At 41.1% G+C, this 16,703-nt stretch overlaps 1 protein-coding gene across 1 annotated transcript in view; it reads left to right on the top strand.

Moving 5' to 3' along the window:
- ABHD17C (abhydrolase domain containing 17C, depalmitoylase) overlaps positions 1 to 14,349 on the top strand; it is a 61,381-nt gene extending 47,032 nt beyond the window's left edge. Inside the window, exons 2-3 of the mRNA XM_032175257.2 lie at positions 8,246 to 8,425; positions 12,879 to 14,349. Coding sequence (XP_032031148.1) covers positions 8,246 to 8,425; positions 12,879 to 13,098 — 400 coding nt within the window. The 3' untranslated portion in view covers positions 13,099 to 14,349. The remainder of the gene's footprint in view (positions 1 to 8,245; positions 8,426 to 12,878) is intronic.
- Positions 14,350 to 16,703: the final 2,354 nt, after the last annotated feature.

Below are 16,703 nucleotides of genomic sequence, written 5' to 3'. Positions count from 1 at the left end.
GTGCTCCCCTTTTATATGTATGTTTTGGCTCCCCAGTTAGACTCTCAGCTCCTGGAGGCCACCAAACATATTGCATTCATCTTTCTGTCCTCTAAAGGTTTCATGTCTGGTCCAAGGGAGATGCCCAGCAGCTGTTTTTTTAATGCATTAAAAAAAGATGAAGACCCCCAGTGGATACCTGAAACTGAGGATAGTCCTGAGCCCTGTACATGCAGCAAAACTAGCACAATTTTTTTTCTTCGTAATTTCACAAGTAAAAGATTTGTTCTTACTGTAGATCTTACCAACTTTGGCAGCAGTTGTCTTTTTTCTTATTAAGTTGAGAACTTCCTATTCACTTAAAGGAAGCCCTGTACATGCGCAAAATTAGCACAATTTTTTTTCTTCGTAATTTCACAAGTAAAAGATTTGTTCTTACTGTAGATCTTACCAACTTCAGCAGCAGTTGTCTTTTTTCTTATTAAGTTGGGAACTTCCTTTTCACTTAAAGGAAGCCTGTTGCAACTTCTCTTTGGCATATCCGAATTGCCAGCATCACCTCTCGTGCTTTGGAGCCCTCGTGAAGTGAAATAAGGGTTACTTGAACACAAGTCTGCAATACTATGACAATTGATCTGATAATCCAGTCAGCTACTAAGTGACTAATGGGCAGGTAGTGTAGACTCTGTATGCTGGACAAAGGGAGGGTTCACATCCCAGATGGGACGGAGTGGGACAATGTGAGATTTCATCATGCTGCTCAGAATTCGGAATTATTTATTTCTGGAATTTTCTATGTAATATTTTCAGACTGTAGTTGAACTGCAGGTAATTGAAACCATGAAAAGCAAAACCATGAATCTGGTGGGAGGACTCTACTGTATATAGATATATAAGAGGAGATTTTTTTATGGGAGTTGTCTCACATGATTATGGAGGCCAAGTCCGTGATCTCCCATCTGCAAGCTGGAGACCCAGGAAAGCCAGTGATGTAATTCATCCCAGTCCAAAGGCCTGAGGACCAGGAGGAGCTGGTGGTGCAGCATTCCCACTTGGAGGCCAAAGGCCTGAGAATCTTGCCAGGGGGGTGAGAGTGGGCAGGGGAAGGATACAAGTGTATGTCCTGAAGTCTGAAGGTCTTAGAACCAGGATCTCCAGTGTCCAAGGGCAGGAGATCGATGTCCCAGCTCAAGAAGAGAGAGAGAATTTTCCTGTTGTCCACCTTTTTGTTCTTTCTAGGCCCTCAATGGATTGATGATGCTTTCTTTACCCAGTCTACTGATTTAACGCTAGTCTCTTCCAGAAGCACCCTCACAGACACACCCAGAAATAATGTTTTACCAGATGTCTGGGCATCCCTTATCCCAAGCTAGTTGATACATAAAATTAGCCATCAGGCCAGCATAGAGCTGCTAGTTGAAGTCCTGGGGTTAAATGAGATTGTAGGAGAGAAAATGTAAGAGTGTGATAGTAAGACTAGAGCTTGGGGAAGATGAGCCAGTGAAGTAGGCCAGGCCTATTTGTGGCAGGGGCAGGAGGAGGAACCAAGAGTGACTCGGTGTCTCAGAGGCCTAGGAATGGATTTTAAGAAGGAAGTCATCGTTCTCAATGTGAACTGCCAAGGAGAAGTTGAACTGGATGAGAAGTGAGAAAAAGTGGTTGGGTTTGGTACTTCTGATAGCTGTTTGCAAGACGTCATAGGAGCGGAAGGCAGGTTTCAGAGGGCTTAGGGTTGAGTGGGTGGGAGGATGGTGTGGTGGGGAAATGGAGGTAAGAGATGGGGCTGTGGCCTCAAGCAGAGTGCTGATGAAAACAGGTCCTTTCTTAGATTCAGAGACTTGGATATATCTGTGGCATTGAGAGAATAAAGATTGAAATTTTACAGGGGCGGGGAGGAGATTCTTCAAGTTCTGGGAGGGGTAAGAATCTGGCACTCAAGTGGAAGGTTAGCCCTTATTAAGAGCCAACATGTCTTCAACAATGCCAGGGAGCAGGGGCAAATGGGCAGGGGAAGGAGAATGGTCTGGCCTGGTGTACTCTGTGGAGGAGTGCCCCCAAGGCCTCTAGATCCGCACTCACCCACTACCGGCTGTGTATTTGTATTTGGGGAGCAGGAATGTTTACTTTTAAAAAGCTGCCTTAGGGATAGAAAGCGCTGTGTGTAGGCCCTGCTGCTGTTCCTGTCCTCCTTGCGTCTTTCCCACAAAGGTCATGCTTACTAGCAGGAATCATTTTTGACCTTTTCCCATTGTGATACTCCCCAAAATAGCAAATCATAACTAAAAATGCTAAAAATCCTGCATGAATACATCTTTTTGTTTTATTTTGTTTTGTTTTTTTGGAGACAAGGTCTCACTCCCATTGCCCAGACTGGAGTGCAGTGGTGTGATCTCAGCTCACTGCAGCCTCAACTTCATGAGCTCAGGTGATCCTCTCACCTCAGCCTCCCTAGTAGCAGAGACGCTACTAGGCGCACAGCACCATGCCCAACTAATTTTTTGTATTTTTAGTAAAGATAAGGTTTCACTTTGTGCCCAGGCTGGCCTCAAGGAGTTCGCACTCCTCGGCCTCCGAAAGTGCTAGGATTACAGGCATGAGCCACCCTGCCCGGCCATGAATACGTCTTCTGTGTCACCTATATTGTTTCTGGCTGCTCCCAAAAATACTGCCTTATTCCAGACTGGTAGGGTTTAACTTCTGTTTTATTCTAAAATAAAGGCTTTAGACTTTGGAACTGTTAATGTTTTTGAGAAAATACTTTTCACGTGATCCTGTTATCTTTTTTCTAAAGCTATGATGTTAAACTGACCTATGTTTCACACAAACTTAATTCATTGTCTCTTTTTCCCCCCTCTGTCTTTTATGTAATTTAATCTGAGAACTAGAGGGGCCTTAGGCTCTAGTCCAACTCTTTTTGCCCAATGTCAGTCAGTGTTTAGTTTGAAGAATCCACACACCCACTGGATCAGAATTAATAAGTGTAGAGCCAGGGAGTTTACATGAAAAATAAATAAATAATAATAATAATAATTTCCCAAGTAATTCTGATACTTCTCATTTTGGAACCATTGGCATAGAGGTCACTAGTCTAATACTTTGATAGAAAAAAAAAATCCTAGTACTACAGTAAAAAGAGTTGGCCTCACCTGCTAAAACCGGGTGTTAGAACAGAGGCCTCTTACTGTTCTGCTAAAAATCCTGATACTTTCACAGAATTATCTACCTCCTTGGTTCCTCATTTGTTGTCAAACAGTATAGTAAAGACAGGAAAAAGCAATGACAAAGTCCTTAACACCGTACTAACAAATCTGAGCGTTTGACTTAGCACGCTCTTGTTTTCTGAGCCCTTAGAAAAACGCTGGCAGTTAGCAGCATGCCTACTGACTCCACACAGAAAGGACTAGCGATACTGCTTCCCTTTTTTCCCAACAAGTCACTGCCTAATAACTAAAGGAAATTAGGAATGAAAATTTGAAAGAAGAAAAACTACTCAGTCTCACCACCTGAAGACAACAGTTATTACATTTTCATGTATTGCTTTCAAGTCCCTTTTCCGTGTAAATGTTTCTTTTTAGAAATGTAATTGTGACCCTGTTTTTGTAAGCTCCGTTTTATTGCTTTTTGTTAAAATTAACGAGTGTTTCCCCATGTTAATTCTTTATGAGACATCATTTTTAATGGTCTGGTGTTGCCTTATGAGGTTTATTTTTAGCACAAAATCTACCATGAGTTGTCACAGTTTTGTGAGGGCTGTCTCCATATCTGAAGTATCTGGTGAACTTTTAAAGAATTTTTTTGTCATGAAATATAACTGCCATACATAAAAGTTCATAAAACACAGATATCCAGCTTAATGACTTATAAAAGGAACACTTGTGGTGTGACATAGACTATCCCCAGCATTTACAACCCCCAGGAAGGACATGCTTCTCTCCAGTGATGACCCTTTCCCTTTTTGCCTGTAATCACTATCCTAACTTTAGTGATTCACTTCCTTGCTTTTCTTTATAGGCTTACCACCCAATTAAATATCCCTAAACAATGATGTTTAATTTTGGTAGGTTTAAGTTTTTGTAAATGGCGTCACATAGTATGTGTTCTGTTGTATCTGCCTCTTTTCCCTAACAGCATTTTTTTTTTTAAGAGGGTCACCCAGGCTGGAGTACAGTGGCACGAACACTGCTCACTGCAGCCTCGACCTCCTGGGCCCAAGTGATCCTCCCACCTCAGCCTCCCAAGTAGTTTGGACTACAGGTAATACCACTTTGCCCAGCTAATTTTTTCTATTTTGTGGAGATGGGGTCTTGCTTTTTTGCTCAGGCTGGTCTCAAACTACTGGTCTGAAGTGATCTTCCCACCTTGGCCTTCCAAAGTGCTGGGATTACAGGCGTGAGCCATCATGCCCAGCCTTAACAGCATGACTTTAAGATTCACTGGTGGTGACGGGTGCACCAAAATCTCAGAAATTACCACGAAAGAACTTATCCACGTAACCAAAAACCACCTGTATCCCCAAAACTATTGAAATAAAAATATGAATCTTTTAGTGTCCATGTACATATTCTACAGCACAACCATACCACAGTTTCTTTATCCACTCTGCTGTTGATATACCTTAGGGCTGTCTCTAACTGTGTAGACATGCACTCAGTCTAGTAGATATTTCTGGTATATGTAAGCACTTATTTGTGTGTTGAATTTATCTTGGAGTAGAACTGCTAGGTTCCTGGGTATGTGCTAATAAATCATGTCATTTAATATTGCCAAACTTTTTCTGAACTGATTCTATCAACATAAATCCCCATCAACAGTGAATAAGCATTCTTGTACACATCCTTGCCAACACTTAATATTGTTAGGCTTTTGAATTTTTGTCAATCTGATAAATGTGTAGAGTTATCACATGATTATTTTAATTTGCATTTTCTTTTTTACTAATGAAGTTTAATAACTCTTCTCTTTTTTTCTCTTTCTCTGTCTTTCCCTCCCCTCTTTTTTTCTCATTTTGTGAAATTCTATTTTTCTTGTTTAGTCAGTTGTCTTATTCATTCGTAGTAGTTATTTGTATATGCTAGATCTAGGCTCTGTGGCAAATACATTTTCCCACTTGGTGGCTTGTCCTTTCACTTCCTTATGGGTGTCTTCTGATGACTGGAAGTTCTTAATTTTAATGTAATACTTTGTCTTTTTTTTTTCTTTATGACTAGTGCTTTTTGTGTTTTTCCTGGTGACATTTTTCAGTGAAACTTTGAGTTGGTTGTCATGAAGGATGTGAGTCCATTGGAATCAAAGGTGGGCTTTGTAGAGACTGGTACTGGGTGTGTCCTAGTGCTGAGAACTGAAGGCTAGGAACTGAGAATCCTCAAGCACAATAGCTCTAGCTTCTCCAGAAGGCATTTAAAGAAGGTCATGATCTCTGAGGATGGCTGGTCCAGGACATTGGCAGGAGAAAGAGCTGCCTGCCTGATGGCCAGGGCGCTTCCCTCTGCCTCGTCTGCTGGCCTGTGCCTCTTGGGTCAGTGCCTCTTCCTTCCTTTATTCAGTGCAACCTCTGAGCTTGTAAAGTCCCATGGCATGTTATATAGAAGACAGGATCTTGAAAACATATGTTGGACTCGTCATGAGAAGTAAAATGAACACTTCCTCATAACTGTGATAATGTTATCCTATATAATCCTCTCAGACCAGATTTTATCAAAGAAGGTGAGGGCTAGTCTGGTTGCCATTTTTACCTGGAAGTCTTTTACTTTATTTTTGATATTCAGTATTAATCATCTCTTAATCTTCTGTGTGCCATTCATTAACTGCCGTCAGTTTTCACTTCTCTCCTCCTCTTATATTTTCTTTGATTTACGTACGATTTTTAAAAATAACTGATAGCAAAATGAATGCCCTGTCCACAAGAGTGGTCATTGTGGAAAGAACCCATCCCCAAATGTGGAAATTGGAGGCTCTCTCTCTCCAGGTGTCTGCAGACTCCCTGTAATGCCATATCTCATGGTCCATATGCTTTCTGGGGTCGTAGACTACTTTGAAAATCTGATGAACATTGTGGAGGGAGGAGGAGACCCCTGATGTTATTTATGCCCTCCCCAAAGACTCCCTGGGCTTTAGGTTAAGAACTCCTGCTGAAACAGCCCTCCCAGGCCATGAAAGAAGGGTCTTGGTGGCAGTTGCTGCTGGGGAGATCCCTGGGACGGCTTACCTTCAGCATTGAGACATGAGAACAGTGTTCCTTTCTAACCCCTCTCCCCATTTAGTCCTCGTGGAGGGTGCTTTCTGTTTGAAAATCCGTGGTCTCTGATGTGGATTTGGGCACAGGATGCTGCTGTATCAGTTGTTTCCTCAAACCTCCCCACCAAAACTGCCCGTGCTGACCATTTTTTAATAACCTGTTACGCCAACGGGAATGAAGCCCCAGGCAAGAACGCCAGGAGAAACCTGCATCTGGGGGCCTCTTCTATAGGCACAGTTTTATTGGATAGTGTCAAGTTGCAGGGCCGCACAGACACTTCACTTTAGAAATGGAGGACGGATGCTGTTTTTGTTACAATCTTTTATTTCCTCTCTTCTGCATGATTCTTAATAGTCCCCTGCCGGATCTCCCAGCTTCCTTTTCATGCTGTCATCTCCTGCCTGCCATTGTCACCTCGCCCTTGGACACTCCAGTGGCTCTCATCTCCAGGACAGCCCGTAACCCTTTAGCTTCCAATTCACGCTATCCTAGCACATCCCCCGCCGGCTGGCCGGCCTGGTGCTTTCCTGCTGCTGCATTGGTTATGCGTTGCACGCCTCCCATAGAAAGTCCTCACCTCCATGTGTTTAATTCCTCTCTCCATGGCACAACCCAGGTGTGGTGCTGTCTATAAAGCATGTTCCAATGCCCTGAATTCTTTCTTTGAGGCCTCCATTTTTCCATGGAGTTTCGTGGAGCTCGGAGGGGAGGAAGTTGGGCTGAAATCCTGCCATTTCCATCAGCTGTGGATTGATAGTTTTTTTCACTGAAGGCTGTTTTCAGAAAGCATTTCATGTTGTCCTGAAGCTACAATACGTATTTATTCGGAAAAGGAGAATCGTTGGCTCACTGGCTTCAACTTTTCCAGATAATGTTGAATTGTTTTCCCAAGTGCTTGTACTAATTTACAAAGTAACGGCGTTCCACTTTTCCATGTCCTTGCCATCTTTCAACATTGTCTGGCTTCTTCATTTTTGCCTGTTGTTTGGGTATAAAATAGTAACTCATGGATTTAATTTGCATCTTCATGTTCTAGTGAAATTATCACATCTTTCTATGTGTGTATTAGATATTCGTCTTCATTTCTTTCGCCTATTTGTCTTTTTCTTTTTCATTTCTAAGCACTCCTTAGATATTCTGGATATCCTTTGTGGGATAATAAGAGAGCATGCATTTTCCCGGGTTCCTTCTATTTTGTTCCACAATCATATCTAGGGTGCCGCATCCTTCTGCATGGGCTGAGGTGGCTCACTGTGATCTACTTGCCACCACCAGGAAGGCGGAAGGGATGGGGAAAGCACACCATTCACTTTAAAGCATGACCTGGAGCTTGCTTGTGTCACTTCTGCTGACATGCGGTTGGCTGGAACTTAGGTCTCTGCACACACCAGGCTGCAAGGGAGGCTGGGAAATGAAGCCTGTATTCCACACAGCCCTTTACTTAGCTAACAATTTGAAGAGAATGGATCAGAACCCACTGATGGATTGAAAGACTTGGAAGGGTTTAACCCTGAGAGAGACTAAAGAAAATATAATTGTCTTCAAATTAATTGTCTTCCAGTAAATCTTTTTCTGATAAATGTTAATATATTTTGTATCATGAAAACTTTGCTTCGAGTTTTTAATATTGCAATTTGCCAAACCTGCTTTTGTTTTTACTTCAGAAGTGTGTTTATGATTAGCAAAGAAAATATAAAGGGGGAATAATAGGAAATGAGATGACCATCTCTGTAGCTACTGAAATGAAATTTATAAAGCATATATTTAATTAGCCAGAAAAATAATATCATGTTTATTGTTTTTTGCAAATGTTGTGGAAGGCAGAATCATAGTCACTTAGTACCAAAACAGGCCCCTAACATTTGTTTTTGTCAGGCTCACATTCATCTTAAACTAAAGTATACAAGTTAGATGATACGGTTTTAAGCTGGTGGATGTGGGAATTTAATGGGTTTAAGATACGGGTTTCTCTGTCCCTTTCTCTCTTTCTTCATACCTTAGCTAATGGCATACAACCTCTGATTTCTCCAGGTATGGCGTGAGTCCCGAGAACATTATCCTCTATGGTCAGAGCATTGGGACTGTCCCCACGGTAGACTTGGCCTCGAGGTATGAATGCGCAGCGGTAATTCTCCATTCCCCTCTGATGTCTGGTTTGCGTGTGGCTTTTCCGGATACCAGGAAAACATACTGCTTTGATGCTTTCCCCAGGTAAGTTCATGCTTGTCCAACAAGTGGTAAGTCAGCCAATGACCGTGTTTATATCTGATGCTCCCATTAGCTGTGTAAATATTTATTGAATGCAGCCATACGTCAGACCCTGTGCTGGGTGCCACAGGGCATGTGGGAGCAAATATGACACACACTATCCAGAGATTTTATCCTCCCAGGCCTGACTCACTTGTGCAAATCTCCCAGATGATGTATAAGGACCTTGAGTATACTGACGCCTAGGGTTAATTGATTGAGCTCTAATATACAGGATTTTTAACAGCACCCATACATCCTAAAGGAACTTACAGTTCAGCACCCACTCATTCATTCAGAGACACTTCTTGTTGAATCTTGAGCTGCATACAATATGTGTGATGGGGCAACTAGTGGTGTAGACACTCAAAAACTTCAAGCAAGCACAGTTTGGAAATTTCTCTTACTTTTTCAGTTGGACAGTACAGGTAAGGGAAAAGGTACCATGCTCAGTTAATCTTTGTAAATAGAAGAATAAAGGCAAAGTGAGTTACTTGACAAGCCAGGCTTTGATCTTCAGTAAATAGCCGCAGGAATGGTATAAATGAACAAACTCACCTGCCACCCCCTATTCTGCTCTACCACTTTGACCAGAAGATCTCACTCCTGCAGAGGTGCCTGCATGAGGAAAGTATTTTTAATACAAAATATTTTGCCCCTTAGGCCTTTCCCACAGTGCTTGCTAAAGGGGCCTAGGATTGTTACCCCAGGACTGGCCCAGCTTATGTTGCCATTTTATAGAAAAACCCCAGCAGAAAGAAGACATAGCTTTAGGGTTTTTGATTGACCCATTAATTGCTTTCATCCTGCTATTACTGGAAAAAAAATAAAAGATCATCGTTTGGTTACATAAACATCTATTATACAGACTGTCTCCTTGCACAGAAGGGAACCTTCTGTTAACACCTTGGGTGAACTTCAGTTTTGTGCAGTTTGTACCAGGATTCAATGAGATTTGGCTTCATGGGAAAGTTGCACTGCAAATTTCTAGTGGCGTGGCTGGGAATGCTAAGTAGGGCTAATGTGCCTCTCAAATGTGGCCTTATTTGTGCTGAATTGGTAATGAGAGGCCAGTTTGCTGAAAGACGGATACTTAGCATGTTTGTGGGAAGCAATGCGGGGAGTTACCCTGGCAACAAAACTAATAGGTTTTTTTTTTTTCCTGGCTTTTAAATTAGCATATACCTTAAAATACAGCCATCCCAACAAATTGCAAATGATTAACAACAAATTAGCAACTAATCTTGTCTGAGTTTATTTGGTATGGCAAGTATCGGGCTATGCATTTCATGTTCATGGCCCCCCTTCATCTTTACAAGAGTCTTAAGAAGTTGTCAGCCGAGCACGATTGCTCACGCCTGTAATCCCAGTACTTTGGGAGGCTGAGGAGGGTGGATTGCCAGAATTCAGGAGTTTGAAACCAACCTGGGTAACATGGTGAAACCCCGTCTCTACTAAAAATACAAAAAAAAAAAATTAGACAAGCATGGTGGTGCACGCCTGTAATCCCAGCTACTGGGGAGGCTGAGGCATGAGAATTGCTTGAACCCAGGAGGCGGAGGTTGCAGTGAGCCGAGATCGCGCCACTTCACTCCAGCCTAGGTGACAGAGCAAGACTCTGTCTCCAAAGGAAAAAAAAAAAAGATGTTTGTCCAATTACTGTGCTCATTTTACAGATGAGGAAATGAGAGGTTAAGTAATTTATTGAATTAAGGTCAGTAATTGGAGGACAGGCACAGTGGCTTACACCTGTAATGCCAGCACTTTTTGAGGCCAAGGCCGGAGTATCATTTGAGACCAGGAGTACAAGACCAACCTGGGCAACACCACAGCAAGATCCTGTCACTACAGAAAAAGATTAACAAGTTAGCCAGCCATAGTGGTACACATCTATAGTCCCAGCTACTCAGGAGGCTGGGGTGGGAAGATTCCTTGAGCCCAGGACTTTGAGGTGGCAGTGAGCCAGGATTACACTATTTTACTCCAGCTTGGGCAACAGAGCAAGACCCTGTCTCTTCAAAAAATTTTTTAAAAGGCTGGTGATTGGAGACAACAAAGGAGACAAATCGTCATATTTAATGCCATAAATTATTAATATGATAGATTCCAAACCATTAATGGTTGCATTGACTTTCATCATGAATTGAATTTGAATTTGGTAAACATTTTCTTAGTATGTCCATTGTTGCCAAATGGCAGAATCATCTGTGTCCCTCTCCTTAAAGGAGGATACTTTCACATTTCCTTTCAATATTAAAACAAATTTTTAAGAAAGGAAAAGGAATCCAGATTAGTATTTCATTTATAGTTTATTTTCTTTTACCTCCTTTACACTTGGGATCAGATGATGGCAGTCAACTTTAAATACACCCTGCAGGCAGTGGAGATTCTTCTAAGCTACAGCGTGGAGCATAGTCCCAGGCCCATTGTAACTGTTGAGTAAATATCTTTTTAATTGAGTATAATTGAACTCTCTTAAAGGAAGTCACTTTAAAATTAAATATAGGGGGAAAGCAGGTTTCCAAATAAGATTTCTAATGTGCATAATTGAATACTGCCACAGTGGCTCTGATCTTTGCAAATTACGTGGCTGATGAGGTTTTGCAATCTTTCTGGGATGTCTTGAAGTGGTCCGCGGCTTCCTGAGTTTTTAATAAAGGCTAGATGACAGTTGTCTGTAGATCTTTGGAATGTGTAATTGATGTTAGAGCTCTTTATTATCTCCACGACCTCATTCCTGTTATTTAATAATCTCTCTGAGCTTCAGTTTCCTCCTTGATACAACAGAGGTGGTCATTCCTCTCACTGTGTTTCATTAAATATTAAAATAGATTTTGTGTGTTCAGTGCAAAGCACCCGGCTATGGTAAATGTTTAAAAAATGTTAGCTGTTACTTTTAACAAAAAGATTCCCACAAATAGTACTAATTGGTATCCTTTTGTAACTTCGACTAGGATCAAATATGGAAAGAGAAGTAAACTACAAGAGGCTCTTTGGCAGGACAGAATGGAGAGAGAGCCATTTCTCTTGATTTATTTGTGGATGAAATGACTGTTATCCCGATATCCCGATCAGAGAAGTCGCCTACACACCCAGCTCAACCAATGCTTAAGTCTTTTGGATTCCTCTTTCGGATATGCTTTCAGAGCCTGAAGCATATTGTTTTCAAGATCCTCAAATATTCATCCTTTGAGAGTAGATTTGATTTTTGTAGAGAAGTCATTTGGAATAAAATCTAGGCATTACATAAGTTTTCAAGCTAAATAGTACAGTTTTTATTTTTTTAAAACGAGGCGCTTGCTTTTATGAAATGGGGTGTGTATCTTTGAGTCAATTCTGATGGTAGCTTTCAGAATTCTGAAGACTTGAATGGCAGCAGATTAAGTGTCCAGCTTTCCAAAGAGACATTCATTTGATATGTTAAGTTCTGGCCCTTTTTTAAATTCTTTGAAAAATAATATATAAATATAAAAAAATCTAAAAATAATATACAAAATAATATATAAAAATAGTAGTTACTAGTTTGCTAGTCTGATGCTCTGAAGAGTTCTGTCTTTAATAAAATACTTTAACAAACACAACAGCCAAATGCAGTGTGGTATTATTGTTTGGATCCTGGAACAGAAAAAGGACATTAGTGGAAAAACTAGTGAAATCCAAATAAAGTCTGGAGTTTAGTTCATAGTAATGCACCAACGTTGGTGTTTTAGTTTTGACAGATGTATCACGGTAATGTACAATGTTAACCTTATAGGAAATGTGTTAGGAGTATGTCGGGGCACTGTATTATCTTTTTCTTTTCTTTTCTTTTTTTTTTTTTGAGACAGAGTCTCACTCTGTTGCCCAGGCTGGAGTGCAGTGGTGCGATCTCAGCTCACTGCAACCTCCCACTCCCAGTTCAAGCAATTCTCCTGCCTCATTCTTCCGAGTAGCTGAGATTACAGGCATGTGCCACCATGCCTGGCTGATTTTTGTATACACTGTATTCTCTTTACACCTTTCCTGCAAATTCAAAATTATTCTAAAATGCAAAGTTTATTTAAGAAAAAAAACTAAATTACCAGAAAAAAATAAAGCAAGAAAAAGCCAAACTGTTATGATATGTTAATGTAGGTTCATCAAATATACTGCTGTGGTAGGGGATATTGATAATCGGGGAGGCTGTGCATGTGTGGGGACAAGGAGGTATCTGGGAAATCTCTGTACCTTCCTCTCAATTATGCTGTGAACCTAAAACTGCTTTAAAAGATAAAGTCCTTAATTTAAAAACAAAACAAAACAAAACAAACAAACAAAACCCGTGGTGTTATTTCCCTGCCTGTGGAGATTTATTAACTTATCATTAAATGCAATGTGTATTGTCTGTGAGCATAACTAATGGAGTCCTCTTTCTGCCTCCCCCCTTTCTGTTTTGCAGCATTGACAAGATATCAAAAGTCACCTCTCCTGTGTTGGTCATTCACGGTACAGAGGATGAGGTCATTGATTTCTCCCATGGCCTAGCAATGTACGAGCGCTGTCCTCGAGCCGTGGAGCCCCTCTGGGTTGAAGGGGCTGGGCATAATGACATAGAGCTTTATGCACAATACCTAGAAAGACTAAAACAGTTCATATCTCACGAACTTCCTAATTCCTGAAGACAACAACTTGATCTTACCTCATTTACTGTGAACAGAAGAGTCCTCTGTTTTGCACATGCTTTAACTGGGTAGCTGTAAAGGCTTGATAACCATGAAGAAGTGCCCAACCTTTAGGGTGTTCTAATCAAAGAGCTGATGAAATCTCAGTCTTTTGTATCTAGAGGTGGTTCTGCTAATTCACACAACACGTTAAACTGAACAGTCGTGATTCCCAGCTTCATTACCTTGCGGGAATGGGAATGAGAGCTGAATGTAGGGACAATTTTCTAGTGCTGTATAAAGTAGCCTCGCATCTGTTTCTCAGCCTTACCCATCATTTCTGACATTCATGCAGGACTTGCCCCCGTCTCCACCAATGTTCTCAGTATTTGACATGCAGCTCTCTTTCTGCCACTGGATCCATGGGTTCAATCCATTTGTGAAGCTGTGATAGTGTAACTGGAAAGCTAGTGTGGTGAAAATTCCTTTATTATTTTTTGTTAACATGCTGATCTTTCCCCGGACAAATGAACTGAAGGGTAATTTACTGGAACTATCATGTACAGCTTCATCAACTGTAACCATATAAATATAACTGGAATATTCTTAAACAAAAAGAAACTAGGGGTTTTTTTAAGTGTAAATTTATTACTAGCCAACAGAGTTTTAATATTTTGATTGTCTGGTTGGTTTAACAAAGAGCCTAGCCGACTTTCCTTCTGTAAAGTCCTCCTTGTAGGCTTTTTTAAAGTACTGTACATATTTGCAATCACATTGTGCATAGATTCTTAATGGTAGATATGATTTCTTTTGTCAGGCTACAACAATGAACTGCAAATTCCTTGTTTGTAATGTAAATGATTGAATACATTTTGTTAATATGTTTTTATTCCTATGTTTTGCTATTAAAAATTTTATAACATTTCCAAGACAAAAATTCCAAGTTTATGCTTTGAAGAATTTATGTAATTAAAATTTCACTAAACTAATCTTTTTAGTTTAGGAATTATTTGGGTTTTGACACTGGAGGTTGCGCCAAATAAGCATCAGAAATAGGAGATGCGTAACATTGCTATACTACTTGTATTGGTTAGGGGTTGGATTTGGGGGTTCTTTGGTTTTAATTTTTTTTTCGAATTTAAAAGCCTTAAATGTACTGTAAGCCTCAGATCGTTGTACAACTGGACTGCGGTTGATTGCCAGTTTGTGTACTGTTGCTTGGATGCAGCACAGTGGTTGGTAATGGAATAAAGGATGCATGGATCAGAATGTGTGGGCTTGTGCAGTTTTTTTCTTCCTCTCCCCATCAAAGAAAATAGTGAATAAGAAAACAACTTGTTGTCTTAATGTAAGAAGAAACCCTTGAGGCTTTCAAACTGCACCATCTTTCTCAAGGTATATGGTTTTGTTCTATAAAAGGCCTTGGATTACTTTTGGAAGAAGCCAGGATATAAAGCATATAGCAGTAAAGTGCAGATTATATCTAAATAGAGGATGCAGTGGATTCTGGCTATGAAACAAAACTGATGAAGGTGACCTCATTGTGACCTGGCTCAGAGGAAGGACAGTGCCTCTTTTTTTGGGAAGCCTGAAACAGGTGTGTTCCGTAGTTTTCAGCCCGTTAACCACCTGAGCAGAAAAGAGCAACTGAGGGATGCTAGTTTTCAACTCTTGGAACGCACTCTTCCTGAGGGTGCATTAGGAGGAAGTGGTGGTCAGGAAGGTATGAAGACGTAAGAGTATGCACATGTGAATATGTGCACACATGCATATGCCGGCTACTTCCTGATCTTGAATCAGGTGGGTGGGGCTGGCTTACCTGAGGGGGCATCAGCAAACTTCAGTGGTGATGCCTGTCCCAGAAGTCTGGGAGACCTAGGCGGGAAGAAAGCACAAGCAATGAACTGCCTTTGGGGCCAGAGAGCAGCGGACCAGGGTTGCCAGAGACCTGATTTCTGATTCTATTTGAGTGCTGCTTGCATCTTCTGTAATCATTACCCCCCTTTTTTCTCCTAAACTATTTAGTAAATTTCCTTTCGTCAGCCAAATATCGGGAAATGATAAGATTGACAATAACAGAAACTAAGGTGGCAAAGCCTTTTGCTTCATTGGTTTTGTCACTTGATGTGGATGGTTTGTATCCACTGGAAGCAGCTCGTGCTTTCCCAAAACTGAGGAGGGGAGTTTCTCCACCTTTTGCCAGGGTTTGGCGTGGGAACAGCATTCCTCTGAGAACTGCATGTGTGGTAACAGTGGGAATCCCAGGGAGAAGTCCTCTATTGGTTTCTGAGAGACACCCCTCCTGAGCTGCAGGCTTTTTCTAGAGCTGTTCTCCATTCAGACCTGGGGCCGGATTCCAAGTGTTTGGTTTCCACTAAGTGAGGAAGCGTCTCCTTTCTGAGTGCCTTACTATTTCTTTCTCCCTAGTCAAGAAGGAGAAATTAAGTGGCTACCTGAAGTCCTTGCAAAGTATAGAGAAGGTATATGTATTATTTCTAATATATGAATTCATGTCTTAAACTTGTGAAAATCCTTGTAACTATTAAAGGCCTAGAAGTAACATTCAGAGCAAGATATTGTGACCGTATTATTATTCATTCTGTTGATTATTATTACGCTTTATGATCCCTAAAATTAAGCAGAGTAATACAGATTTGGATCAGTCATTATAATTGCATGAAAATCTCAAATCCTAATTTAAATCATTGTTGCGTCGTTTGAAAACAAGAATGGAATGATTGCTACTGTCTCAAAATAGAATGAGTCTGTGGTTTAAAAAACAAAAAAACCTGTTAGCACTCTTGTTCAAGACTGAATTTTGAATGTGAAAATCAAAGATTTGAAAGGGCAAATGAATTGTCAAAATACTCTTTTTGGGAACATTTCTGTGACTCTTGGTGTGTGGAGGAGGAATATAGAATCTATAGACTTCGGGGACTTGATCACTTCAGGAAATGATCACAAGTGTATTAGCCTGCCCAGAACAGGGCAAGGTGTGTCTTCTTGATGTGAGGGATCATCTTGGGTTCAAGTTGAAAATTGAATGCCCCCCTCTCTCAGTGCTCCCTTTCTATAGGTACCTGCTACTGCCCTTTCTTAGAACTAGGACTTGAAAGTGCAAACACATGAGGAGGGTCTGTCTGTTCTGGTCTTTTTCAGGTGAGCCTTTTCAGAGAGAGAGAGGGTTAGGACCATATCTAATCTGTCTTTGTATCCAAGCTGGGTGATTTTGACCTCATTCCCTAATTTCTCTGGGCCTCTGATGCTTTTTTTCCCCCTTGTTGACCACACTTAGGGCACATAGTCATTAAATGAAATCATGGCTATGCAAATACTGTCCATTTTTTGCTTTATTTTTGACACAGGGTCTCACTCTGTTGCCCAGGCTGGAATGCAGTGATGTGATTGATCATGGCTCACTGCAACCTCAACCTCCCGATCCTCCCATCTCAGCCTCCCGAATTAGCCACCGTGCCTGGCTAATTTTTATGTTTTTTGTAGAGACGGGGTTTCGCCATGTTGCCCAGGCTGGTCTCAAACTCCTGGCCTCAAGTGATCCTCCTACCTTGGCCTCACAAAGTGCTGGGATTACAGGTGTGAGCCTCCACACCCGGCATTTTGTG

Source organism: Hylobates moloch, unplaced genomic scaffold (assembly GCF_009828535.3).
Source record: "Hylobates moloch isolate HMO894 unplaced genomic scaffold, HMol_V3 SCAFFOLD_14, whole genome shotgun sequence".
NCBI lineage: Eukaryota > Metazoa > Chordata > Mammalia > Primates > Hylobatidae > Hylobates > Hylobates moloch.
The sequence above is the reverse complement of the archived record's forward strand: the minus strand, read 5'-3'. Positions and strand labels throughout refer to the sequence as shown.